General features: G+C 60.0%; 3 protein-coding genes across 14 annotated transcripts in view; 1 reads left to right on the top strand and 2 right to left on the bottom strand.

Annotated features, from left to right (window-relative positions):
- Positions 1–26,339, top strand: part of LOC140644806 (uncharacterized) — a 297,384-nt gene that overhangs the window by 238,876 nt on the left and 32,169 nt on the right. The gene's annotated exons all lie outside the window — the stretch shown is intronic.
- LOC140644825 (uncharacterized) lies at positions 7,305–10,258 on the bottom strand. 2 transcript variants are annotated; one of them, XM_072847943.1, is made up of 3 exons: positions 10,184–10,258; positions 8,926–9,723; positions 7,305–8,739 (listed from the first exon to the last, which is right to left on the bottom strand). In XM_072847943.1, the coding sequence occupies exons 2-3, from the start codon at positions 9,719–9,721 to the stop codon at positions 7,943–7,945; spliced, it is 1,593 nt and encodes a 530-aa protein (XP_072704044.1). In that variant the 5' UTR covers positions 9,722–9,723; positions 10,184–10,258; the 3' UTR covers positions 7,305–7,942. The 2 variants fall into 2 exon arrangements, with proteins under 2 accessions (XP_072704044.1, XP_072704046.1); XM_072847945.1 differs by lacking the exon at positions 10,184–10,258 and having other exon boundaries at positions 7,305–8,736; positions 8,926–10,027.
- On the bottom strand, positions 12,979–26,128 carry LOC140644816 (butyrophilin subfamily 1 member A1-like). Of its 11 annotated transcripts, XM_072847906.1 has the most exons (14): positions 22,379–23,847; positions 21,881–22,161; positions 21,271–21,306; positions 20,261–20,377; positions 19,318–19,665; positions 18,100–18,381; positions 17,342–17,449; positions 16,833–16,888; positions 16,452–16,472; positions 15,611–15,631; positions 15,393–15,525; positions 15,243–15,263; positions 14,852–14,884; positions 12,979–14,200 (listed from the first exon to the last, which is right to left on the bottom strand). In XM_072847906.1, the coding sequence occupies exons 2-14, from the start codon at positions 22,029–22,031 to the stop codon at positions 13,521–13,523; spliced, it is 2,007 nt and encodes a 668-aa protein (XP_072704007.1). In that variant the 5' UTR covers positions 22,032–22,161; positions 22,379–23,847; the 3' UTR covers positions 12,979–13,520. The 11 variants fall into 11 exon arrangements, with proteins under 11 accessions (XP_072704007.1, XP_072704012.1, XP_072704009.1 ...); XM_072847911.1 differs by having other exon boundaries at positions 19,559–19,738; positions 21,881–23,850; XM_072847908.1 differs by having other exon boundaries at positions 16,452–16,602; positions 19,559–19,665; positions 21,881–23,849.

Below are 26,339 nucleotides of genomic sequence, written 5' to 3'. Positions count from 1 at the left end.
GTCCCCTGTGTCCGCATGTCCCCCATGTGTCCCCATGTCGCCATGCGTCCCCTGTGTCCCCATGTCCCTGTGTCCCCATGTCCCCCACATCCATGTCCCCATGTCCCCACGCATCCCCGTCCGCCACGTCCCCATGTCCCCATGTCCCTGTGTCCCCATGTCCCTGTGTCCCCATGTCCCCCACATCCCGATGTCCCCACGTCCCCACGCCCCCACTATCCCCTGTCCCCCACGCCCGTGTCCCCACGTCCCCCACACGTCCCCTGCGTCCCCCACGTCCCCTGCGTCCCCACAGCCCCACGTCCCCCGCGTCCCCACATCCCGATGTCCCCGTGTCCCCACGCCCCCCACACGTCCCCCGTGTCCCTTGCGTCCCCCGTGTCCCCGCAGCCCACGTGTCCCCCGTGTCCCGCGTCCCACGGCCCTGGTCCCCTCCCAGGCCACGGCCACCCACGCGCGGGTGGGGACCGGGCGGACCGGCCCCGCGGCCCCGTGACGACACCGTCACCCGGCCCCGGCCCTGTCCCCGTCACCGGCCCCGGCCCCGGCCCGGGGATTTAAGGGCGGCCCCGTGGCCCCGCGGCACCGACGGGACCTGGTGGTGAGTGGGGACACGGGGACGGGGACGGGGACAGGGATGGGGACATGGGGATGGGGACATGGGGACAGGGATGGGGACGGGGACGGGGATGGGGACATGGGGATGGGGACATGGGGACAGGGATGGGGACGAGGATGGGGACGGGATGGGACGGGACGGGACGGGACGGGACACGGGATGGGGACAGGGATGGGGACACGGGATGGGGACATGGGGACACAGGGATGGGGACGGGACGGGATGGGGACATGGGGATGGGGACATGGGGACACGGGGACGGGGACGGGACGGGACGGGATGGGGATGGGGATGGGGACATGGGGACACGGGACGGGACGGGATGGAATGGGATGGGACAGGGATGGGGACATGGGGATGGGGACATGGGGACACGGGACGGGACGGGACGGGACGGGATGGGGACACGGGATGGGGACATGGGGACACGGGATGGGGATGGGGACGGGATGGGGACGGGACGGGACAGGATGGGGACATGGGGATGGGACATGGGGACACGGGACGGGATAGGGGATGGGGACATGGGGATGGGGACATGGGGACACGGGACGGGATGGGGATGGGGACAGGGATGGGGACGGGATGGGGATGGGGACAGGGATGGGGACGAGATGGGGACATGGGGATGGGGACATGGGGACACGGGGATGGGGACAGGATGGGGACACAGGGATGGGATGGGGACATGGGGATGGGATGGGGACGGGACATGGGGACGGGGGACAGGGATGGGGACGGGGACATGGGGATGGGGACAGGATGGGGACACAGGGATGGGATGGGGACATGGGGACAGGGACAGGGATGTGGGGACATGGGGACGGGATGGGGACATGGGGACGGGATGGGGACGGGATGGGGACATGGGGACATGGGGACGGGGATGGGGACATGGGGACGGGATGGGACATGGGGGTGTGGATGTGGGGGACACGGGGGTGGGACAGGGACGTGGGGATGGGGACATGGGGACAGGACAGGGACAGGATGGGGACACGGGGATGGGGACACGGGGATGGGGCGTGGGGACGGGATGGGGACACGGGGACATGGAGAAGGCACTCGGGGGCAGGGAGGGGGCTGGGCTCTGTCCCCCATCGTCCCCCTGACGCCGTCCCCTCTGTCCCCTCTGTCCCCTCTGTCCCCTCTGTCCCCAGGCAGGATGTGTGCGGGCGCCGAGTGCCTGCTGTCCCTGCTGCGCTGGGCCTGGGGGCTCCTGCGGGGCTCTGGGGGGACACGGGCACGGTGAGGGGACACGGGGTGGCACCCACGGGGGGGGGGGGTGGCACCCATGGGGGTCCTGCGGGGGCTCTGGGGGGACACGGGAACGGTGAGGGGACACGGGGGTGGCACCCACGGGGGGTGGGGGATGGCACCCATGGGGGGTCCTGCGGGGGCTCTGGGGGGACACGGGCACGGTGAGGGGACACGGGGGTGGCACCCACGGGGGAGGGGGTGGCACCCATGGGGGGTCCTGCGGGGGCTCTGGGGGGACACGGGAACGGTGAGGGGACACGGGGTGGCACCCACGGGGGGGGGGTGGCACCCATGGGGGTCCTGCGGGGGCTCTGGGGGGACACGGGCACGGTGAGGGGACACCGGGGGTGGCACCCACGGGGGGTGGGGGTGGCACCCATGGGGGTCCTGCAGGGGCTCTGGGGGGACACGGGAACGGTGAGGGGACACGGGGTGGCACCCACGGGGGGGATGGCACCCACGGCGGGGGGGATGGCACCCATAGGGGGGACAGCAGGGGACACTGGGGACAGCTGGGACCCGGAGGGGGATGGCACCCACGGGGGGCTCTGGGGGGACACAGCGGTGAGGGGACACCGGGGACGCGGGTGACACCGGGGGACGCTGGGGATGGGGGGACGGGGACATCTGGGACCCACGGGGGGCCGGGGGGTGACGGTGGGGGTGGGGCCCCTCCGCTCCCCACTTCCTGCCCGCAGCCACCGCCCGGCCGGGTCAAGGTCAAGGCCGGAGGGGGGGGCAGGGCAAGGTTGGGGTCAAAGGTCACCACTGACACCCCTCCCCCTTCTCCCCCGCAGCCAGCCCCCCGCCCCCCGCCGGCCGAGAGGAGGACGCTGCTTCCCGGCAAAGAGGACTGAGACCCCAAAACCCCCGGACCCCCATAACCCCCGACCCCCATAACCCCCGGACCCCCATAACCCCCCGACCCCCCATAACCCCCGGACCCCCACCCCCGACCCCCGGGGTGAATAAACGACCTTGACCCCCTGCCCGCATCTGGGGTTTTTGGGGGGTGGAGGCTTCGCGCAGCCCCACCCCCCCCCCCGGCTACCAGAGCCCTCCCCACCCGCCGGGCGGGGCACTGCAGGGTCCCCCGCCCCTCCCCATTGTTCCCCCGGCGCCCATTGAGCCCGATGGGCCGGGCGGGGGAGGGCGGGGGAACCCCAGCATGGGGGGACCCCAGACCCCCCTCCCCGCGCCCCCCTCCCCTGCCTCAGTTTCCCCACATCCCCGAGGGGAGCGGGGAGGGGCGGGGCGGGCAGGGAGGGTTAATGCCCCCGTGGGGGGGTCACGCACATCCCCCTACCCCGGGCACCAGAGACCCCCCACGCCCTACGGGACCCCCACGCCCCCAGGACCCCCGAAGAACCCCCGCCCGCCTGGGGCCCGAGCCCCCACGGCCACGAGGGTCCCCATGCCCGCCCCCGGACACCACTGACCCCCCACGCCCCACGGGACCCCCACGCCCCCCCGGGACGCCCCTTCCCCCCCTCGGCCCCCGGAGCCCCCGACCCCTTCGGCCCCGAGAGCGGCTCCCACGCGTGGGGGCCGAGACTGGGGGGCCCAGGCCCTTCGCCCCCCCGCGTGGGCTCCTCCCCTCCCCCTCCTCCGGAGACCCCGAGCCCCGCAGCGCCCACGGCCCCGGCGGCGAGGTCCGGGCGGGGGGATCGGGGAAATGGGGGGTCGGGGGGTCGGGGGGAAGGTCCTGGGGTTCCAGCACGTGGGGAGGGGAGGGCCGGGGGTTTCCGTGGGTTCTCGGGGTGGGGGCTCTGTGGGGGGTCCCATGGGGCTCCCTGGGGTGTCTCGTGGGGCCTGGGGGTCATAAGGGACTGGGGGGCTGGGGGACACGGGGGTCCCGGGGTTTTGGGGGTCCTGGGGGTCCTGGGGGCTGGCGAGGGTCTGGGGGTCATGGGGGTTGGGGGCCCGGGGCCCGGGGGGGCCATGAGGGGCTGGGGGGACAGAGGGGTCCTGGGGGCTGGGGGGTTTGGGGGGCCTGGGGGGCCCGGAGGTCATAAGGGGCTGGGGGGCTGGGGGACGCCGGGGTCGGGGGTCCTGGGGTTTGGAGGGGTCGGGGGGTCATGGGGGGTTTTGGGGGTCATGGGGGCCTGGGGGGTCACGGGGGGTCACGGGGGTTTGGGGTTATGGGGCTTTTGTGGTGGGGGACACACGCGGGACAGGGGGACCCCAGGGTCCGCCCCCGCGATCAGCTGCATGGCTGCCGGCCGGGGAGGGGCGGGGGAGGGTGGGGGCCATGGGGGGTCAAGGACGTGGGGAGGACAAGGACATGGGGGGGCTGGGGGCCATGGGGGCTGGAGAAGGAGGTCAGAGCTCTGCGGGGGGTTCCACGCAGTGGGGTCCCTGGCCCCCCCGACCCCCGCCCCTCCTCCCTTACGGCCCCCTCCTACCTGCCCCCTGGGGCCCCCGCCCCCACCATGCACGGGTGGGGGGGCCCCCTGCCCCCAGTAAAGCTCTTGCTCTGTGCTCTGTGTCTCATTGAGGGGACCCAGGCGTCCAGGCACCCCCCCCCCCAAATTATTGGGGTGACCCCCCCTTGGGGTCCCTGCTGGTCCTGGGGGATGGGCAGCAGGGGGTGGGGGTGGGGTCCCGGGGGATGGGGGGCTCCGGGGGGTCTATGTGGGGCTCCAGGGGTGGGGGGTCCTGGGGGTTGGGGGGCTCCAGGGGGTGGGGGTCTACGGCCCAGGGGCTCTGTTTAAGCTCAGCCCGTGGCCTCCTGCCCACGGACCTGCCCGCTGCCCGTCCCTGCCCGTCCCTGCCCGTCCCTGCCCATCCCTGCCCGTCCCTGCCCGTCCCTGCCCGTCCCTGCCCGTTCCTGCCCATCCCGCCCCTGCCCGTCCCTGCCCGTCCCTGCCCGTCCCTGCCCGTCCCTGCCCGTCCCTGCCCGTTCCTGCCCATCCCATCCCTGCCCGTCCCTGCCCGTCCCTGCCCATCCCTGCCCGTCCCTGACCATCCCATCCCTGCCCATCCCTGCCCATCCCTGTCCATCCCTGCCCGTTCCTGCCCATCCCGTCCCTGCCCATCCCGTCCCTGCCCGTCCCTGCCCGCCCCATCCCATCCCTGCCCGTCCCTGCCCGTTCCTGCCCATCCCGCCCCTGCCCGCCCCATCCCATCCCTGCCCGTCCCTGCCGTCCCTGCCCGTCCCTGCCCATCCCTGCCCGTCCCTGACCATCCCATCCCTGCCCGTCCCTGCCCGTCCCTGTCCGTCCCTGCCCATCCCTGTGCATCCCTGCCCGTTCCTGCCCATCCCGTCCCTGCCCATCCCGTCCCTGCCCGTCCCTGCCCGTTCCTGCCCATCCCGTCCCTGCCCGCCCCTGCCCGCCCCTGCCCGCCCCTGCCCGCAGGCAGACCCCCGGGCTTTCCGGCGGGCTCTGTCCCCGGGGCAGGCGCGGGCGCTGCCGAGCCGGGAACCCGGCACCCGGGGACCCAACAAAGCCTCAGAGAAGGGGTTTGCGCCCGGGAAATCCCATCCCATCCCCTCCTCATCCTCATCCTCATCCTCATCCTCATCCTCATCCTCATCCCATCCCATCCCATCCCCTCATCTTCATCCTCATCCTCATCCCATTCCCTCCTCATCTTCATCCTCATCCCATCCCATCCCATCCCATCCCATCCCATCCCATCCCCTCATCCTCATCCTCATCCCCATCCCCTCCTCATCCTCATCCCATCCCCTCCTCATCCTCATCCTCATCCCATCCCATCCCATCCCATCCCATCCCATCCCCTCATCCTCATCCTCATCCCCATCCCCTCCTCATCCTCATCCTCATCCCATCCCATCCCCTCATCTTCATCCTCATCCTCATCCTCATCCCCTTCCCTCCTCATCCTCATCCCATCCCATCCCATCCCCTCATCTTCATCCTCATCCTCATCCTCATCCTCATCCTCATCCCATCCCATCCCATCCCCTCCTCATCTTCATCCTCATCCTCATCCCATCCCCTCCTCATCCTCATCCCATCCCATCCCCTCCTCATCCTCATCCTCATCCCCATCCTCATCCCATCCCTCCTCATCCTCATCCCCATCCCCATCCTCATCCTCATCCCATCCCATCCTCAGACCCATCGCATCCCCATCTTCATCCCATCCCCATCCCATCCTCATCCTCATCCCATCCCATTCTTATCCCCTCTTCATCCCATCCCCATCCCATCCTCATCCTCACCCCCTCCTCATCCTCATCCCCATCCCCATCCTCATCCCATCCCCTCCTCATCCTCATCCCCATCCCCATCCTCATCCTCATCCCATCCCATCCTCAGACCCATCGCATCCCCATCTTCATCCCATCCCATCCCCTCCTCATCCTCATCCTCATCCCATCCCATTCTTATCCCCTCTTCATCCCATCCCCATCCCATCCTCATCCTCACCCCTCCTCATCCTCATCCTCATCCCATCCCATTCTCATCCCCTCTTCATCCCATCCCCATCCCATCCTCATCCTCACCCCTTCCTCATCCTCATCCTCATCCTCATCCCTCCTCCTCCTCACACTCATCCTCATCCCATCCCATCCCATCCCATCCCATCCCCTCCCCCTCCTCATCCTCATCTTCATCCTCATCCCATCCCCTCCTCATCTTCATCCTCATCCCATCCCCTCCTCATCCTCATCCCATCCCATCCCCTCCTCATCCCATCCCCTCCTCATCCTCATCCCCATCCCCATCCTCATCCTCATCCCATCCCATCCTCAGACCCATCGCATCCCCATCTTCATCCCATCCCATCCCTCCTCATCCTCATCCCATCCCCTTCTCATCCCCTCTTCATCCCATCCCCATCCCATCCTCATCCTCACCCCCTCCTCATCCTCATCCTCATCCTCATCCCATCCCCTCCTCACACTCATCCTCATCCCATCCCATCCCATCCCCTCCTCATCCTCATCTTCATCCTCATCCCATTCCCTCCTCATCTTCATCCTCATCCTCATCCTCATCCTCATCCCATCCCATCCCATCCCCTCATCTTCATCCTCATCCTCATCCCATTCCCTCCTCATCTTCATCCTCATCCTCATCCTCATCCTCATCCCATCCCCTCCTCAGACCCATCGCATCCCCATCTTCATCCCATCCCATCCCCTCCTCATCCTCATCCCATCCCATCCCATCCCCTCTTCATCCCATCCCCATCCCATCCTCATCCTCACCCCCTCCTCACCCTCATCCTCATCCTCATCCTCATCCCATCCCATTCTCATCCCCTCCTCATCCCATCCTCATCCTCACCCCCTCCTCATCCTCATCCTCATCCTCATCCCATCCCCTCCTCATCCCATCCCCATCCCATCCTCATCCTCACCCCCCTCCTCATCCTCGTCCTGCCTCCCAGCAGCACCCACAGAGCTGCCGCTCCCTCCCGGCGCGGGGCCCCTGCCGACGCACGCAGCCGCTCTTCGGGGTTTTTATTAAATGTAAAAAATACATAAAACCATCGAGGAAAACGATGAAAACGAAGAAGAAATAAAAGAGCCTTCCTCTCTTTGCTCGCTACCGAGAGGCTGTGGCACCCGGCTTCCGCCCGGGAGCAGGAGGAAAATCCCCCCCGACGCCCGAGATTTCCGGAATCAGCCGCGCCCGCCAGGCTGCACCTCGGTCCGAGGACGGGAAGAGGAGACTCTCGCTCAAATCTGCCTTTTTTGGCCCAGAGCTGCCCCAGACAGGAGAGGAAGGCGGGCCGGTGAACGCCGTCCCGCTCGGGCACCGCCCCCGCCCGTGCTCGCGCGGGAGGACCGGCACCCCTGGGGGTGGGGGACGGGGACGGCATGGCCGTTGCGGTGAGGACCGCCTTGACGGAGCTGCGCTCCTCGCCTGGCAAAGGGGCCGGGACCCTCGGCCAGGAGGAAAAACGTCTTCTCTCCGCGTGGGACTCCCTGAGGTTTCTCTGCAGCCCTTCTCCCCATCTCCGGGAAGGCCTGGGAAAGCACGAGGGTCTCCACCTCCATCTCCTGGTGGACCTTGCAGCCCATCTTCGGGCGGAGCAAGCGGGCGCTGGTCCCAGCAGGTCACAACCTGCTCCTCCTGCCTCCTAATCCACGTGCATCTTCATGTGGGACATCAAGGAGACCTTGGTCCGGTAGCAATTCCCGCACTCGGAGCATCGGTAGGGAGCTTCTCCCGTGTGGGTCCTCTCGTGTTCCAGGCATTTGGAGCTCATGGTGAAGCCCTTCCCGCACACGTGGCACCTGTAGGGTCTCTCCCCGGTGTGGATCCGCTGGTGAACGATCAGGTGGGAGGTGTTCGTGAAGCTCAAGCCGCACTCGGGGCATTTGTGGGGTCTCTCCCCGGTGTGGAGCTTCTTGTGGAGCTTGAGGTTGAACCTCCGAGTGAAGCTCTTCCCGCACTCGGAGCAGAGATGGGACTTCTCCGCCTTGCGTGGGCTCTGGGGGAAGAGCTCCGGGCTTATCGCCACGCTGGGACGCTGGTTGGGCTCCTCCGACCGGTGGACCTGCTCGTGGGACGTGAGGTCGGAGCTGTCGCTGAAGCTCTTCCCGCATTCGGGGCACTTGTGGGGCTGCTCCTGGGTGTGAAGCTGCTGCTCTCGGCTCAGGCCGCTCCTACAGTCAAGGGTCTTCCGGCACTCGGACACCCGCTCCTCGGCACAGGCCGTCTCCTTGGGGTCCTCCGAGATGTCCTCACGAGGACGCAACTGCTCCTGCCTCTCACCGGGCCAAGACTCTGCTCTTGGCTGCTCTCCTCGGACGTTGTCCTCCTCAGGACCCCAACATCCATCCCCCTTCTCCATCCTCAAGCTGGATCCGTTCGGTTCTCCTTGCCGGGAGGCTCCGGGCTGGGAATTCTCCTCCTGGTGGCCACCATCACCTGCTGATAGAGAACGGGGCTGAGACGTGACATCCCACGTGGAAAACCGGGGGCCTCCGCATGGAAAAATGGGGCTCTCCGCACCCCAAGGACCTTCCTACCCCATGCATTAACCCCCCTGAACCCAGGGTGCCAGGGATGGACCCGAACCGGGGGACGGAGCAAAGACCTGGGGTAAGTCAAGGTTACCTGGTGGAACCGTGGCCTCACGGCTACTCCGCTGGGTGTCCTGGGACGGAGATGTCGGCTGGTCCACCCTGTCCCTGCTGTGGACCTTCTTATGGGCGTTACAGCGGAAGTTTTGGGTGAAACCCTTCCCGCAGACGGGACACTTGAAGGGCTTCTCGCCCGTATGGACCGTCTTGTGTCGGACCAGGTCGGAGCTCTTCCGGAAGCTCTTCCCGCAGTCCCGGCACTCGTAGGGTCTCTCGCCCGTATGGACCCGGCGATGCATGAGGAGATATTGCTGCCGGGCGAAGCTCTTCCCGCAGTCGGGACAGACGTAGGGTTTCTCATCGGTGTGGACCACTTGGTGGGAGATGAGGTGGGAACTTTGGCTGAAGCTCTTCCCGCAGTCCAAGCACTTGTAGGGCTTCTCGCCCCGATGGAGCATCTCGTGGATGAGCAACGGGGAGCCGTCGTTGAAGCCCTTCCCGCAGACGGAGCACTTGTAGGGTCTCTCGCCCGTGTGGAGGCGTCGGTGGCGGACGAGGTGGTTCCTCCAGTTGAAAATCCGGCCGCACTCCTCGCACTTGTGGGGCCTCCTCTTGGATTTAGGTCTCGCCTGGGTCTCGCCTTCGCCCGCGTCGTCCAGATTCCCGTGCTTGGTGGTTTCTCCCCATCTCTCCCCGACTCCCGGCCTCCAGTTCTCGCAGCCTTCGTCCTGCGTTGCCTCCTCGTCTTCTGCATCACCCTCCACCGCCTCCATCTCTTGCTCCACCTTCACCCCCACCTTCTCGGGGTTCTCCTTCCTCGTCCACCCCATACCTGCGGGGACAAGGGGGGGGGGGGGGTCACCAACGCCCTCACGGCCGCTCTTCAACGCGCCTCGTCGCAAAGCCCTGCTAACGAGGAGCTCGTGGCCAACCGGCCCCGCGGGGGACGCCGCGGCATGGCTGGAACCCCCACCCGCGGAGGGTGCACCCCCCCTCCGGGCGGGGCGGGGGCCGCATCCCCAAGGAAAACCCCCGGCTCCGCAGGCCACCGGCCAGGAGAAGGGACCTTCCCACCACCATTTCCTATTGCTCCGGCGCTTCCCTGCCTGCGCTCCTGCCCGACCCCCCCTGCCCGCATGCAGCCCCCCCCCCCCCCCTTAGCGCTTGCTTCTGGGGTGGCTTCAGCTTTGCCCCCCCCCAAAAAAAAAAAAAAAAGGGGGAAAAGGGGTTTTCCACGAAGGGGGGAGGGGGGAAACCCCATGCAGGGGATGTGCCCCCCGGTCGGTCCCCACCGCCCCGCGGAGCCGGGGGGGTCCCCAGCGCCGCCGCCGCCGCCCCCTCCCTCCGCCGCGGCGGCTCGGCCTTGTCCCAGCCCCTTCCTGTGCCTCCGCACAGGCGGCCGGGCTGCAACCGGCCCCGAGCCGGGCCGAGCCGGGCGGGGGGCCTGGGAAGGGGGGTGGGGGGCCGGAGCATCCCCCCCTCCGTCGCTTGGAGGGGATCGGGGTGCGGGGGGAGCGGCGTCAACACCGCCCCCCCCCGGGTGTAGCATCACCCTCGGGACGGCAGCATCGTCAGGGGAGCGTCACCCGTGGGAGAGCATCGCCCATGGGGGAGCATCGTCCATGGGGGAGCATCGTCCATGGGGGAGCATCACCTATGGGAGAGCATTGTCCCTGGGGGAGCATCACCCACGGGGGAGCATCACCCACGGGGGAGCATCACCTATGGGGAAGCATCACCCATGGGAGAGCATCACCCACGGGGGAGCATCGCCCATGGGGGAGCATTGCCCATGGGGGAGCATCACCTATGGGAGAGCATCACCTATGGGAGAGCATCGTCCCTGGGGGAGCATAACCTATGGGGAAGCATCACCCACGGGGGAGCATCACCTATGGGGGAGCATCACCCATGGGAGAGCATCGTCCCTGGGGGAGCATCACCCACGGGGGAGCATCACCTATGGGGAAGCATCACCCATGGGAGAGCATCACCCATGGGAGAGCATCACCTATGGGAGAGCATTGTCCCTGGGGGCGCATCACCCACGGGGGAGCATCACCTATGGGGAAGCATCACCCATGGGAGAGCATCACCTATGGGAGAGCATTGTCCCTGGGGGCGCATCACCCACGGGGGAGCATCACCTATGGGAGAGCATTGTCCCTGGGGGAGCATCACCCACGGGGGAGCATCACCTATGGGGAAGCATCACCCATGGGAGAGCATCACCCACGGGGGAGCATCACCCACGGGGGAGCATCGCCCATGGGGGAGCATTGCCCATGGGGGAGCATCACCTATGGGGAAGCATCACCCATGGGAGAGCATTGTCCCTGGGGGAGCATCACCCACGGGGGAGCATCACCTATGGGGGAGCATCACACATGGGAGAGCATCACCCATGGGAGAGCATCACCCACGGGGGAGCATCAGCTCCAGGAGAGCATCCTCCAAGGAAGAACATCATCCCCAGGGAAACATCACCCATGGGAGAGCATCATCCCCAGGGGAGAGCATCACCCATGGGGGAGCATCACCTCTGGGGGAGCATCATCCTCGGGTGACCATCACCCACGGGACAGCATCATCCCTCGGGGAGCATCATCCCCGGGAGGGTATCGTCCTCAGGTGACCATCACCCCCAGGGGACCATCATCCCTGGGGGAGCATCACCTCCAGGAAAGCATCATCCCTGGGGAGCATCATCCCCTTCGGGGCGAGCTTCATCCCCAGGAGAGCATCACCCCTGGGAAAGCAGCATCCTCGGGTGACCATCACCCAAGGGAGAGCATCATCCCTGGGGGAGCATCACATCCACGAGAGCATCCTCCAATGGAGAACATCATCCCTAGGGGACCATCACCTCCAGAAGAGCGTCCTCCAATGGAGAACATCATCCCTAGGGGACCATCACCTCCAGAAGAGCGTCCTCCAATGGAGAACATCATCCTTGGGGGACCATCACCTCCAGAAGAGCGTCCTCCAATGGAGAACATCATCCCTAGGGGACCATCACCTCCAGAAGAGCGTCCTCCAATGGAGAACATCATTCTTGGGGGACCATCACCTCCAGAAGAGCGTCCTCCAATGGAGAACATCATCCCTGGGGGACCATCACCTCCAGAAGAGCGTCCTCCAATGGAGAACATCATCCTTGGGGGACCATCACCTCCAGAAGAGCGTCCTCCAATGGAGAACATCATCCCTAGGGGACCATCACCTCCAGAAGAGCGTCCTCCAATGGAGAACATCATCCTTGGGGGACCATCACCTCCAGAAGAGCGTCCTCCAATGGAGAACATCATCCCTAGGGGACCATCACCTCCAGAAGAGCATCCTCCAATGGAGAACATCATCCCTAGGGGACCATCACCTCCAGAAGAGCGTCCTCCAATGGAGAACATCACCCCTGGGGGAGCATCTCCCAGGGGCTCAGCGAGCCCAGGTGGGTGCAGCCCATCGTTGGGTTTCTTGACCCATCTTTGGGTGAAGAAATGGGTGACAGGAAGGGAGAGCCGGCGTCTGCTGGTTTTTTTTCCCCCAGCGCGCGTAAATTTAGTGGCGGTTGGTGAGATTTTGGGTTGAAAAGCCGCTGCCAGGGGAGGCGGGGGCTTTGCTGCCGACGTCCTTCGGCGCAGCCGAAAGCCGAAGAAAAAGAGAAGCTCCCTTTAGCTGCACCGTGCGTGGAGGGCACGCGTGGCGATGGGACGTGGACCCCTTGGAGATGCCTACAGGGCTCAGATGTCACCAGCAGAAGGGTCAGGAGATGCAACCCTATCACCAGGCAGCATTATCAGGACGGTGAGGGTGCTAATTAGCATTAATGACCCTGATCAGCCCCACCTAGGACCAGCTGATGGCCCAAGGGCTATATTTAAGTCCAACCCAGGGTCCTCCACCCTGCTGGAGGAGCCATGGCCAGGGCTGGCCTGTGGTTCCTCCTGACCTGCAGCCTTGGTTCCTGGCTTGACCCTGGATCTGCCTCATCCCTGTGGATTCACCTGATGATCCGGACCCTTGGCTGAACCCGGCTGCTCTGCAGGACCCCTCCTCCCCATCCAATAACCCCCAAAAGTGTCACGGAGAGAGTTTTTATTGAAATAACATCTTTTGTAAATACGTGTTGAGTATATTGCAACACCCGGGGAGGAGGTGGACATCAGGAACCGAGCACCGTGAACCCTCGTGCTGCAGGAACGGCGCAACAGAGACCAACCCCCCCTTAAACTGGCCACGTTTCACGAGATTTTAGGGACTGGAGATAAAGTGGAAAAGAGAAGGGTGGAGCTGCGCAGCTCCTTCTTCCCAGACTCTCATCTTGGCGTTGGCACCGTGAGGTTTTCCTTTCCGTATCTCAGGTGGGTTCTGACACCCTTGGGTCCCAACACCCTTGTTGGTTTGGACTCTGCCTGTAGCTGAAGGACGAGGACTTCTAGGAGCAAGCCGCTCGCTTGGAGACATCACCTTAGGAGGAGACAAATGCGTCTTCGCCACCGCAAGCTCCGCAACAAGGGGCGGGGATAGCTCTGCTCAGGTGGAGATGTCCCCATGGCTTAACTGGGAGAGTCTTGGGACACCGTGGTGGTGCGATGTCACCGGAGGGGCCTTGAGCTGCTTGTGGACACATCACGGCTGCTTGTGGACAGTAGCGTGGGTTTCCCCATCTTGGTCGTGTCCCGCTTCCAGCGTGTGCGGGGCCTGTCGTCCCGTGTGGAGGCTCTGCAGGGGGAAGCACGAAGGGAGCAGAGGCTCCTCCACGCTGGGGACGCGTGGGGGCGAAGGAGGTGACTTCAGGTTGAGTTGGGCGATCGGCCCCACGCGGAACCAGGGCCGGATCCTCTCCCCGCTCAGTGGGGCCAGCGGGAAGGTGAAGAGCAGCTCTTGGTTGTCAGCATTGAAGAAGGCTACCTGCTGTCCCTCAAAGTCCAGGTAAACCCTAATCCTCCGGGGCATCTGGGTGAGGGCGAGAGCTGTGTGGTCAGGGGAGGTCAGAGCCCAATACTTGCCCCCGCAGTGGAAAAGAGCCAAGATCCCATCTTGAGGAGCTGGGTTGATCCACCCCTTCCTCTTCATGGACTCCTTGGCCACCCCCATCGCCCAGACCCCTCCGTCCTCCGTCCCCACGTCCACCTCCCAGAAGAATCTCCCCGAGACGAATCCCTCCTGGCCGAGGACGCAGTGGTAGGTGTCGTATCTCTCGGGGTTATCTGGCATGGCTTGCCGTGTGTCCCCACGCCGTACGCTCTTCCCGCCCGCCGAGAGGATGAGCTGGGGGTGCGCCGTGTCTGCGTCCAGCGTGACGTGCGCTGCAGGGAGAGGGGGAGAGCTCAGCTGAAGACCCCCGTTGCCTTTGGGGTCTCCTGAGGTTGGTTCCCCTTGGAGAAATGTTTTGTGGGACCTTAAGTGCTCAGCGCAGCCAGAGCTTGGTCCTATCTCCTGCTGGCTCCAGCCAGATGATGCCTCCCCTGGGAGACCACGTTGGCCAAGCGCTGGTCAGGATGTGGCTGCCCCGTTTCGGGAGCTAAGAGACCTTGCGGTGTGGATGTGGGCTGCTCTGCGCCAGTGCAGAGAATGGACCCAAACCCAATTAATTTAGGAGGAGCCTCGTTAGACATCTGGATCTACCTCTTGGGGAGGAACCGAGAGCATCACCCTGGGTGGAGACGCAATGAGTTTCCCCATCCTGCAACCCTCTTCCCAGGGGAGTTTGCCTGAGAGCATCCCAGCTCTGTACCTCCTCTAACACCGGCTTCCACGCTCGCTATGCTGGGCGTCAAGACCCTCGGTCTTCAGAAACAGCCGAAAAACCCCCAGAAAAACACTTATTTAGTGGGAAAAGGAAGCAGAAAGCATCAGCGCAGTTGAGTTGTTGAGGCTCAGCCCTCAACTTATCCATCTCCCCCCAGCAGCACAGGGGAAGAGACCCATGGAGGGGGCAAAGCACGAGACCCAGGTACCTTCTTCCACCGGGACGATGGCGTTTCTCCACCCTGAAACCAAAGAGATGTGATCGCAAGCGGGTCCTCTGCCACGGCGAGGGGGTGCGGGGTGACTTGGGGTGGTGGCCCTCATGGCTGCAGACCAGTCCCGGGCATGCTTCGGTTTAATGTCCCCAAATTTAACTTATTTTACAGCATAAGTGCATCAAAATGGGAACCTGGATGTCCTTTCTGGTCCAATTAATCTTTTTGGGTTTTTTTTAGACCCTGGAAGTTTTTTGCAATTGGTGGTAGTGGGGTCTTGGTAATAAAACTGAGCAAGACCCGTCCCACCCACCCCACCCCCCAAAAAAAATATGTGCTCCTTGAAAGACCACGGGGCTGGGGGAAGAGCAAGGATCAAACTTACGCAGGTCTGCAGCGTGTTTCTCTGAAAAAGAAAAGAAAAAAAAAGTTTTTTGTAAAAACATGTGCTTTTGGGGGTCAAAACCTCATACTTTGATCCCTACGTAGCCACCAAACGCAAGGGTCTGGTAAGAGGTCCTTTTATGGTGCTAACCTCCAAAATCTGCCCCGAGAGGGGGAAGCGGCTGCGAGGGAAAACTGGCTTGAAGGAAGGATTTTTGGGCACCCCAAGGGGCTGGAAGGAGTTTGTGGGGTTGGTGCCGCCAAGAAGTTGGGCTCAACCTCATCTGAAGTTGGACGAAGAAGGTTAGGGGAAGGTCTTCTCCTCTGTCCCAGGCTTTTAGTGGGTGGAAGAAGCAAAGCAATACTTACGTATTTCCATATCGCGTTCTCCTGGAAGGGGAAAAAAATATAAATGAAAGCAGGAAGGAATAGGTGGCATCGCTAGAAAATGCTGATTTGGTGCTGGCAACTTGTCCAGGAGCTTGAAGACCTTTTTGCTTTTCTCCTGCCTGGGACTTTGGAAGTTGAGTTGAAGGAAGGGTCGGGTTGAAGTTGGGAGGTGATGCTGGGTTTTTTTGGGGGAAAACTGCTGAACTGATTGCCCAAAGTGGGATTTTTGGTGGGTGGTGTGGCCTTATTCTAAGAGCAAAAGGGGTTCTTGGTCCTCCTCTTGCTTGGCGCTTCTTCGTTAGCCACGTTGCCATCAAAGCTAGCGGCTTTAATTTGGCAAAGAAGAGAAGTTGGGGATTTACTGCGTTCTCAGACGGCCTTTGGGGAGAAATCTACAAATTTGAATTTTATTCTTCTGCAAACAAGGAAGCTTGTTTTTATTCCTCCAAAACTTTATTCCTCCAAAACTAAGGAAGCTTATTTTTATTATTTCAAAATTTTATTCCTCCAAAACCAAGCTCTCCTCGAAAGCCATACCAAAGGTATAATTAAACTACTACAAACGTGTGTGCTATAGACGGGCTTTGTAAACTGCAGCCCGTCTCCTCAGAGGTTTATTACACAAAAATGAAGAGATTTGGCCTTCCCTAAGGTTGGTTACCCAAGTTGGCCAACTCAGATGAAGTCATGCACTTTATTTGCTCCCCGATTTTTCTCGCTTCCTCCCTGCTAGTTTATGAACTCCCATGAGGAAGCGAGCATCTGTCTGCAGCTCCTCTTTTTCCCTTAATGACAGAAAAAAAAACCCCACGCTACTTACGGATTTTGGCATCGCGTTTCTCTGAAAGGAAAAGCAGAAGTAAGCATAAGAGGAAGTTTCCTTTCTCACAGGAGAATTGCTGGTGGCTGAGGTCTGCCTGGGGTATGGAGAGCGGTGTGGAAGCTCAGCATCAATACCATAACTGGCAGAGCTTGGTTAAAAAAGGGAAAAAGCAGGAAAAAAGTAGAGATTTTCCCAATTCTGTGGGGTTTTTGGTGTGTTTTCAGAATTTAAATTAAATCTATTCAACCTTTTCCCACCCCTCAATTATTTCACATGGCTTTTTGGTGTGAAATCACCCAGCAAATGCCGTTTTAAAAGCAAATTTAGGAGACGTACGCGTGTGAGACCCACCCCTCCTTCGCTACCACAGAAACGTACCTTTTCAAAAGGGGGGGGGGAAGAGCATCTCTTACCGAGTTCTGCAGCATGTTGGGCTGTAAGAAAGAACAGGGAACGTCGTGTGGGTTAAAGGGAGGTTTCTCCCACGCCTACGTCACGTGCGGGTGACCCGCGATGGAGGCGTTGGCTGAAGACCGGGTATTTTTTGGCTTGGTTGATGCTGGAGGGGGGTTTTGGTGTGGAATGAGGATGTTTGCTTGCGTTGGAGCTCTTCTTCCCTTGCGGCCCATCCTTGTGGTTTGCTTTAGAGGCTTTGATGGTCACCCTGGTCAAGGTCATGAGCTATTGGGGATGGAGATTGTGCTTCTGGTCCCTAAAACCTGATATTTTTGGAATATTTAAATGGGATAGAGCTCTAGCCAGTCTCAAATGCCTGGGGACAGTTGGTCCTCCTTTGAGCGGGTCCATATCAATTCAGCGTGGTCTTGGGTGCTCAAATAACCCTCTTGGGTGCCCCAAAGTCCTCTTGCTCTTTCCTAAAGCCTTACCTCGTAGCCATAAGATAAAAAGAGAGAAGACGACCAGCAAAGCGAAGCAGGCAGCCAGGGTCGCGAACAAAGCTGCCATCCAGGGAGAGTTCTTTGGGAAAATAGGGTCTGGAATAGAAAAATTCCCCAAATTGTGTTAATCTGGGATGCAATTCTATGTGTACCTTGTGTGTTGGAGTGACTGGGGCCACACGTAAATGCGTGGTGGTGTTACGCTCTTATAGAAAAGTAGTTTATTAATGTGAGCCCATGGGAAATACAAAACTGAAAAGAAATCCCCATAAAAATCCTAAAACACTTTTGCATTTCATGTTCTGTGATGGGAATATGTAGAAATACGGTGTCTTGTAAGTGCTCGGTCTCGTCTGAGCATCTTTATTGAAATATTTAGACCTGAGGTTGCTTTGAGCATCTTTATTTAGACCTGAGGTTGCTTTTTAATATTTTTAATAGAAAATTCCTGCTTTAGCAATGGTTCTTAAGAAAGTTTCGCTGAAACCAACTTTCTACTAAAAAAAATAATTCTGAATATCCCTGGTTTGATCCCTGATGGTCCAGAAACCAGTTCCTCCTCCATCACACACTCGTGATGTATGGGGTGCCGCAGCCAAAGGTCTGTCTGGGGATGCCACAGGTCCCCCATGCCCAGAAGCCTCCTCAGATGCAGCCAACAACAACCGGGTGCATAAAATTAGGGGAAGAAAACCCTTATTTCCCAGGTATGACTTCTAAAACTCTAATTCTGGTGGAAAAATCACCTGATATATGAATGGTCGAGTCCTTCTCCTGGGGAAGCAACGTGTTCCTGATGGAACAGGACACGTTTTGTTTTGCGTTTCTTTGGATGACGATGGACTTCTCCACTTCAAAGAAGCCGTTCTGGTCTTGGGAGTCGGACTGGGTGAAGGATGGGAGCTGCTGGCCCTGGAAATCTCTCCACAGCATCTCAGGCTTTGGGTACCAGCCGGTTGCTCGACATCCCACTCGGATTCCCCCATCTTGGTAATCCTCCACGGAGAGGAGCGGGCTGGAACCTGCAACTGGCACAAAAAAAAAAAACCAAACCCACCTCTATCAGCCAAACTGAGCGGCCATCCCGGAGGAGACCTTCTCAAAGCTTTTTCCATTCACAGCCACTAAGTCAGGGCAGCACTGGTGAAAGACTGATGGAAAACATCTGAGCTGGGCATGGAATTGATGTTGTTTATTCCTGTTTTCCTCCTTCCTCAAATAAACCCCAAACCTCATGAATTTTCAGTTGTGGGGACAGCCCGAGCCTGATTGATTTACCCTCAGCGATGTCCTCAGAGTCACAAGGCAACCGTGAAATCACGCAACCCATCCAGCGCAGCTTCTCCTAAAGAGAAGGCTGTGGCAGATGGCAGGTTGTGAGATGAAGCCATCTCCACCCAGAAGGACGCTCGTTCCCTCTGCAGACTACGCAAGGTGAGACCTGATGGGTTTAGGGAGGAAAGTCCTGTCTTTGGGACATGGGAGATGCTTGGCCAACTGCCAGGTCAATGGTCTCCAGCTGGGAAACGTGTGGTGCCCATGTTCATGTCTGCTCATGTCCCACCTTGGGACAATTTGGAGACCACATCCTTAACAGGGAAAGGTGCACAAGGATGTATCTTTGGGTTCAGCTGCGTCATCTCCTGCTCCTTCCACGTGATCTCCTTTGAAGCAAGCCAACTAGAGATGAAGCCAGGGCTGTGGTCTGAGATGGTTGACCTGGGAGAGCCAGGAGGTTTCTCCTGGGTTAGAGGATGGTGTTGCTGTATCTGTGAGGTGTCAGGGGTTTGGTGGTGGGGACAGTCCATATTCTGCAGGGATCTGAGGCCAGGCAGGTCAGGAGATGCTCGTGAGGAGCTGGGCTACCAAGCAGAGAAAAACCAAAAGGGATTTCTGAGTTGTAGTGGGCAAATGGGACATGCCAGAGGTCCATCTCGTAGACAGCCCTGTCTCCTGGCTTTTACCTGCTACCTTCAGCTCCAGCGTGGCTTCTTCGTAAAAATTCCCATCTTTGATGAGACACTGGTACTGTCCCTCATCGCTCAGCCTGGTCCTGAGGATCCTCAAGGAAACGTTCCCCACAGAGATGCCCTCTCTTATAAACTCTGTCCTCTCCTGGTATTCGGGCATCTGGGAGGAGTAGTGGTCCTGCCCGCTGTGGTAGAGGTGGACGTAGATGGAGAACCGGGACCGAAACCACCTCACCTCCATGTTCTCGGCGTTCAGCCTGGGGGAGAGGTGGCAAGGCAGCACGATGTCTTCTCCCACGATGGCAGTGATGGGGTGGTCGGGTCCCAGGACTCTGAACTGGGCTGTGAAAGGTGGCAGGTGAGAAGAAGACACGCCTGAGACCCACGGGCACAAGCGGTTCTGCTGCTACGTCGTCTGTGCAAATAATTGAATTTATTTTTTAAGGATTCTGGTTGGGTTCACCTGGAAGCAACCGCCAACCAAGCATGCAAGAGCATCATGGTGGGTGCAAGGACCCAGCGTACCGTCACAGCTGGATCTGGAAAGCACCCCAAGAAGATGAGGTTAAGCACGCTGAGATGGGAATGCTCTTGTGAGAGGAAGAAGCCACCTGAACGCTACACAAATGATGGAGGAGAAGGCACGGAGGGAGGAAGGGCAGATTTGGGGGCACAGGAGTGCTGGAAGACAGAGCTTGGGGTCTTTTTAGATGGCCTACGACTGAGCTAGCTCTCGAACTTCACCCATGGAGATGATGGATCCCCAAACCCTCACCTCTTGGCAGGGCACTTCTCCCCCCAGAGTCCCCAGAACTTGCTATTTATCCCACCTAACTTTAAAAAAACACCTTTTGTGTAGTATTAACAAGCCGGGGGGGGGGAATATATAATGATGGATGGATGTCATGGAAGAAGCAGAAGCACTGGAGATCCTTACCGCAGTCCAGCTCACGGATGTGAAAGCTGAAGAAGAAAATCAAGACACAAGCCGGGACAGAGGTGACGCGAGGGAGGCAGGAGCATGAGGAAACCAACATCTTCCCATCCAATTTCACTGGGGAAAGACGAACAGGGAGGGGAAAAAGAAAATCAATTTAATACAAAGCTGAGGGTGGTGCAGAGAACATCAACGTGAAGAGGATTTTCTGGATAAAACCTGGAGAACTCGGCAATAGTAAAAAAAATCATGTAGGTTGGATGGGACCACGGGGGTCTCTGGACCCCGGCTCCCGACGGGGCCAAGGAGGTCGGGTGGCTCTGGGTCCTGTCCAGGTGAGGTTGGTACCTCCAAGGATGGAGACCCCCCTCCTCCCAGGTCCTTGCCCAGCTATCCACGGGGAAAAAACCACCCATTTTTGTGTCCCCGATGCTCCTATTCCCACAGCCTGGGCTCAGATCAGGCACTGCTGTCACAACTCTGCGAGGGCTCGGGGCTTCCCTGCAAAGCGGGGGGGAAAAAGGAGGGAAAAAGGGGTAAGTTTGGGGTGGGGTGAGTTGATTTTTTTTCCAATTTGTGGTGCCCCTTCAAACCTAGGGGGAAATCTGCAAGTTAAAATGATGGTTTTTGGGGGAAAAAGAGGGAGAGGGAAGGCCCTCCTCGGTCTTGCGCGGCTGCGAGGATGTGGTGACACCCGGTGAAGCTGTCACATAGGGGTCACATTTTGGGGGGGGGAAGACCTGTGCGAGGGGAGGGGGTGACATGTGCCTGACACCACGGGACAGGGTTTAACAGGCTGCAGTCTTAAAAAGAACAAAAAACACCCCATAAACACCCCCTCCAAAAAAAACCAAACCAAAACCCATCCCAGCTTCACCCCTGGGCTGGTGTCCCCTGGTCCTGGGGGGGTCCCCAAATGCCCCCCCAAGGGACCCCCCCACACACACGCCCATCACAGGCTGGGGACCCCATCCACCCCGGGTGTCCCCCGCCCCAGCACCCTGCCCTACCTGTCCTGCCTGCCGGGATGCAGGCAGCATCGCTCCCTTGGGGGGGGTGGGAGGGGGTTTAGCTGCGATGCTGGGGGTCCTGTCCCCCCCCCCACCCCACTTTGGGTCTGGGCGGGCGAAGAGAAAAAGCAGAACCCGTCAAGACGCCCGCAACTGAAATGGAAACCCTCTTCTGCTTCCTGCTTCACGCTTTCGGAGAAGGGAGGGTGGAGCTGAACCCGGCCGTGGCTGCCTCCCCGCCAAGGGCAACGCAAAGAGCCTCAAGGTCAAAGCTCCGCCGCGCGTCCTGGCCCCGCGCGTCGCTGCCGCCCGAGAGCCGAGCGCGCAGGCCGGCTTCTGGGTGCGAGATAGGTATAGAGATATAGATAGAGAGAGATATATTCCCTCTATTACCTAATATTATATTCCCCATATTATATATCCCTATATTCCCTGTATATATTCCCTTCCAGAAGCGTGGGAATACTGGAATTAAACGTGGGAATTAAAACGTGGGAATTAAAAACCCATTTATTAACCTGAGCGTAAGGAAGGCAAAGCTACGACCGAAGAGACGGGGATTGCGAGCGGGCCGAGGATTTAAGAGGGAAAGAAAAATTAAAAAACTGACGTGAGGTGCTGAAGGAATCGTTTTGCATTAAAAATCGTTTTCCTCGGCCGAGGTCACGGGCTCCTGGAAGCGAAGAGAAGCGGCGCCTGGATGGGAGAAGCTCGGATCCCAGCGGCTTCTCCGTCCCCAGCAAATGCTCAGCTTTCCCCATTTTTTATCGCATTTTTTGGCTCTCCCGGATGCTTCCCCAGGAGGACCCCAAGCCCCAACCTGAGCTGGATCCGCTGCGGCCGTTTGCTGCCCTCCTGCAGACTGGGAAGGTCGTGGTGAACTGGGAGCTACTGGGATGAGAGAAATGGCGGGGAAACTTCTGGGGGGATGCGTTGGTCCCCATCGCTCCCCAGTGCCTTTTCCTCCCTGCCCGGAGAAGGAGAACAGCTGAGGCTGGAAGGGGCTGGAGATTAATTAAGTTAATTAACAGCCCTGATTAGCCCCGCCCATGGTCCAGGGGCTCAATTTAAGCTCAGCCTTGGGGTGTTTAGTCTTTTTGCAAGCTACCTCGGAGGAGCTTCCGTGTGCGGCCGTGAGCCTTGCCGATCCCCGCCACGGGCTTGCCTCTGCCTGCGGACGTGCCTGATGCTCAGCCCGGCCTGCTCCCTTCCTCGGGTACCTCAGATGTTCAGTCCTTCCTTGAAGCAGCACCAGCTTTGCAGTTAAACCCGGCTTCCAAACTTGGCTGGGCTCCTCAGGGTTGTCTCCTGGCTGGACCCAGCTTCAAAACTTGGGTGGGCTCCTCAGGGTTGTCTCCTGGTTAGACCCAGCTTCAAAACTTGGCTGGGCTCCTCAGGGTTGTCTCCTGGTTAGACCCAGCTTCAAAACTTGGCTGGGCTCTTCAGGGTTGTCTCCTGGTTAGACCCAGCTTCAAAATTTGTCTGGGCTCTTCAGGGTTGTGTCCTGGTTAGACCCAGCTTCAAAACTTGGCTGGGCTCTTCAGGGTTGTGTCCTGGTTAGACCCAGCTTCAAAATTTGTCTGGGCTCTTCAGGGTTGTGTCCTGGTTAGACCCAGCTTCAAAACTTGGGTGGGCTCCTCAGGGTTGTCTCCTGGCTGGACCCAGCTTCAAAACTTGGCTGGGCTCTTCAGGGTTGTCTCCTGGTTAGACCCAGCTTCAAAACTTGGGTGGGCTCCTCAGGGTGATGTCCTGGTTAGACCCAGCTTCAAAACTTGGCTGGGCTCCTCAGGGTTGTCTCCTGGTTAGACCCAGCTTCAAAATTTGGGTGGGCTCCTCAGGGTTGTCTCCTGGTTGGACCCAGCTTCAAAACTTGGCTGGGCTCTTCAGGGTTGTGTCCTGGTTAGACCCAGCTTCAAAACTTGGCTGGGCTCTTCAGGGTTGTCTCCTGGTTAGACCCAGCTTCAAAACTTGGGTGGGCTCCTCAGGGTTGTCTCCTGGTTAGACCCAGCTTCAAAACTTGGCTGGGCTCTTCAGGGTTGTGTCCTGGTTAGACCCAGCTTCAAAACTTGGGTGGGCTCCTCAGGGTGATGTCCTGGTTAGACCCAGCTTCAAAACTTGGCTGGGCTCCTCAGGGTTGTCTCCTGGTTAGACCCAGCTTCAAAACTTGGCTGGGCTCTTCAGGGTTGTGTCCTGGTTGGGACCCAGCTTCAAAACTTGGGTGGGCTCCTCAGGGTGATGTCCTGGTTAGACCCAGCTTCCAAACTTGGGTGGGCTCCTCAGGGTTGTCTCCTGGTTAGACCCAGCTTCAAAACTTGGCTGGGCTCTTCAGGGTTGTGTCCTGGTTAGACCCAGCTTCAAAACTTGGGTGGGCTCCTCAGGGTGATGTCCTGGTTAGACCCAGCTTCCAAACTTGGGTGGGCTCCTCAGGGTTGTCTCCTGGTTAGACCCAGCTTCAAAACTTGGCTGGGCTCTTCAGGGTTGTCTCCTGGTTAGACCCAGCTTCAAAATTTGGGTGGGCTCCTCAGGGTTGTGTCCTGGTTAGACCCAGCTTCAAAACTTGGCTGGGCTCTTCAGGGTTGTGTCCTGGTTAGACCCAGCTTCAAAATTTGGCTGGACTCTTCAGGGTTGTGTCCTGGTTAGACCCAGCTTCCAAACTTGGCTGGGCTCTTCAGGGTTGTGTCCTGGTTAGACCCAGCTTCAAAACTTGGGTGGGCTCCTCAGGGTGATGTCCTGGTTAGACCCAGCTTCCAAACTTGGGTGGGCTCTTCAGGGTTGTCTCCTGGTTAGACCCAGCTTCAAAACTTGGGTGGGCTCCTCAGGGTTGTGTGCTGGTTAGACCCAGCTTCAAAACTTGGCTGGGCTCTTCAGCGTTGTCTCCTGGTTAGACCCAGCTTCAAAACTTGGCTGGGCTCTTCAGGGTTGTCTCCTGGTTAGACCCAGCTTCCAAACTTGGCTGGGCTCCTCAGGGTTGTCTCCTGGTTAGACCCAGCTTCAAAACTTGGCTGGGCTCTTCAGGGTTGTCTCCTGGTTAGACCCAGCTTCAAAACTTGGCTGGGCTCTTCAGGGTTGTCTCCTGGCTGGACCCAGCTTCAAAACTTGGCTGGGCTCCTCAGGGTTGTGTCCTGGTTAGACCCAGTTTCAAAACTTGGCTGGGCTCTTCAGGGTTGTCTCCTGGTTAGACCCAGCTTCAAAACTTGGGTGGGCTCTTCAGCGTTGTCTCCTGGTTAGACCCAGCTTCAAAACTTGGCTGGGCTCTTCAGGGTTGTGTCCTGGTTAGACCCAGCTTCAAAATTTGTCTGGGCTCTTCAGGGTTGTCTCCTGGCTGGACCCAGCTTCAAAACTTGGCTGGGCTCTTCAGGGTTGTCTCCTGGTTGGACCCAGCTTCAAAACTTGGCTGGGCTCTTCAGGGTTGTCTCCTGGTTAAACCCGGCTTCAAAACTTGGGTGGGCTCCTCAGGGTTGTGTCCTGGTTAGACCCAGCTTCAAAACTTGGCTGGGCTCTTCAGGGTTGTGTCCTGGTTAGACCCAGCTTCAAAATTTGGGTGGGCTCCTCAGGGTGATGTCCTGGTTAGACCCAGCTTCCAAACTTGGGTGGGCTCCTCAGGGTTGTCTCCTGGTTAGACCCAGCTTCAAAACTTGGCTGGGCTCTTCAGGGTTGTCTCCTGGTTAAACCCGGCTTCAAAACTTGGGTGGGCTCCTCAGGGTTGTGTCCTGGTTAGACCCAGCTTCAAAACTTGGCTGGGCTCTTCAGGGTTGTCTCCTGGTTAGACCCAGCTTCAAAACTTGGCTGGGCTCCTCAGGGTTGTCTCCTGGTTAGACCCAGCTTCAAAACTTGGCTGGGCTCTTCAGGGTTGTCTCCTGGTTAGACCCAGCTTCAAAATTTGGCTGGACTCTTCAGGGTTGTCTCCTGGTTAGACCCAGCTTCCAAACTTGGCTGGGCTCCTCAGGGTTGTGTCCTGGTTAGACCCAGCTTCAAAATTTGGGTGGGCTCCTCAGGGTTGTCTCCTGGTTAGACCCAGCTTCAAAACTTGGCTGGGCTCCTCAGGGTTGTGTCCTGGTTGGACCCGAATCCTGCCCAGACAAAAAGAGGGAGAGGAGAAGCTTGCCTGCTGGATTTCCCAAGGGAATTTGCTGGCGGGGGAGAAAGCAGCCTCGGAGAGGAAATGCCATAATTGCAGGGTTTAGATGAAAAGAGTTTAAAGAGGGGGGGGGGGGGCTTCAATAGTGTGCAAAAAAAAAAATATATATATATACGCACGCAAGCGAGGTACGGAGCAAGGGCATTGTGTGTCTCGGGGACAGAGGAAGAAAAAAATAGCTTTAAAGAGCAAAATAGTCTGAAATTTGATGTCTTGGAGATATTCGACGAGTCAGCAGAGCGTGCCGCTCTCTGCGCACGCGCCCGTGCCCGGCTCGTGGCCGGGGACGTGGTGGGGCCGGGGGGAGCAGCGGGGTTCAGCGGAGGTCGCCCCCCCTCCCCCGCCCCCCCATCCAGCTCCTGCCTTCCCCTTTCTGCCCCTTTTCCCCCCCAAAACACCTTCCTGCATCGCGCCTGCCCCCACCCGCGTTGCGTCCGCGCCTTCATCCCCGCGTCCCCCTCGCCCTCTGCCACCAGCCGTGGGAGCTCCCAGTTGCTCCTGGGGGATCCCCAAACTGGGGTCCCCCCCCTTTGTCCCCGGGGCCGGCGGGCAGCGGGGCGTCCTCCTGCCCTCGCCGTTACCTGGTGGGGGGGGGGGGGTCCCTGATTTTTGGGGCGACGTTGGTAGAGGCGGCAACATCCTGGAGCAGCCTGGGCTGGCTCCGGTTGTTATTTTTTCCCAGCTCCGACCTCTTCCCGTGTCCCTCCGTGCCCAACCCGGGCTGCAACGTGCGCCCAACACGGGGACCTCTGGGGCTGGAGGGGGGACCCCAGGCGTCCCGTACCCCCGTACCCCAGGGCAGCGAGGCGCGGGGGGTACGTGGTCTCCTCGTGCTGCCTGGGTGGGCGTAGGATCCCCCCTTTTTTCTTTTTTTTCCCACCTCTCCCAAATTTCCCAGCCGGGGTTGGGTTGATCGAGTGTCGCAAAGCCC

Source organism: Ciconia boyciana, chromosome 29 (assembly GCF_034638445.1).
Source record: "Ciconia boyciana chromosome 29, ASM3463844v1, whole genome shotgun sequence".
Taxonomy (NCBI): domain Eukaryota; kingdom Metazoa; phylum Chordata; class Aves; order Ciconiiformes; family Ciconiidae; genus Ciconia; species Ciconia boyciana.
The sequence above is the reverse complement of the archived record's forward strand: the minus strand, read 5'-3'. Positions and strand labels throughout refer to the sequence as shown.

What these genes read in the sequence shown, in the direction of transcription:
- LOC140644825 (XM_072847943.1), bottom strand. Translation starts at nt 9,721, where the DNA reads ATGGGGTGGACGAGGAAGGAGAACCCCGAGAAGGTGGGGGTGAAGGTG. An exon ending in TGAGGCCACGGTTCCACCAG is followed by an intron (nt 8,740 to 8,925) that starts GTAACCTTGACT and finishes GTTCTCTATCAG; the next exon opens with CAGGTGATGGTGGCCACCAG.
- LOC140644816 (XM_072847906.1), bottom strand. Translation starts at nt 22,031, where the DNA reads ATGGGGAAAGCTGAGCATTTGCTGGGGACGGAGAAGCCGCTGGGATCC. An exon ending in CATCCGTGAGCTGGACTGCG is followed by an intron (nt 19,666 to 20,260) that starts GTAAGGATCTCC and finishes CACCTTTCACAG; the next exon opens with CCCAGTTCAGAGTCCTGGGA. An exon ending in CTCGACCATTCATATATCAG is followed by an intron (nt 17,450 to 18,099) that starts GTGATTTTTCCA and finishes TTTCTATTCCAG; the next exon opens with ACCCTATTTTCCCAAAGAAC.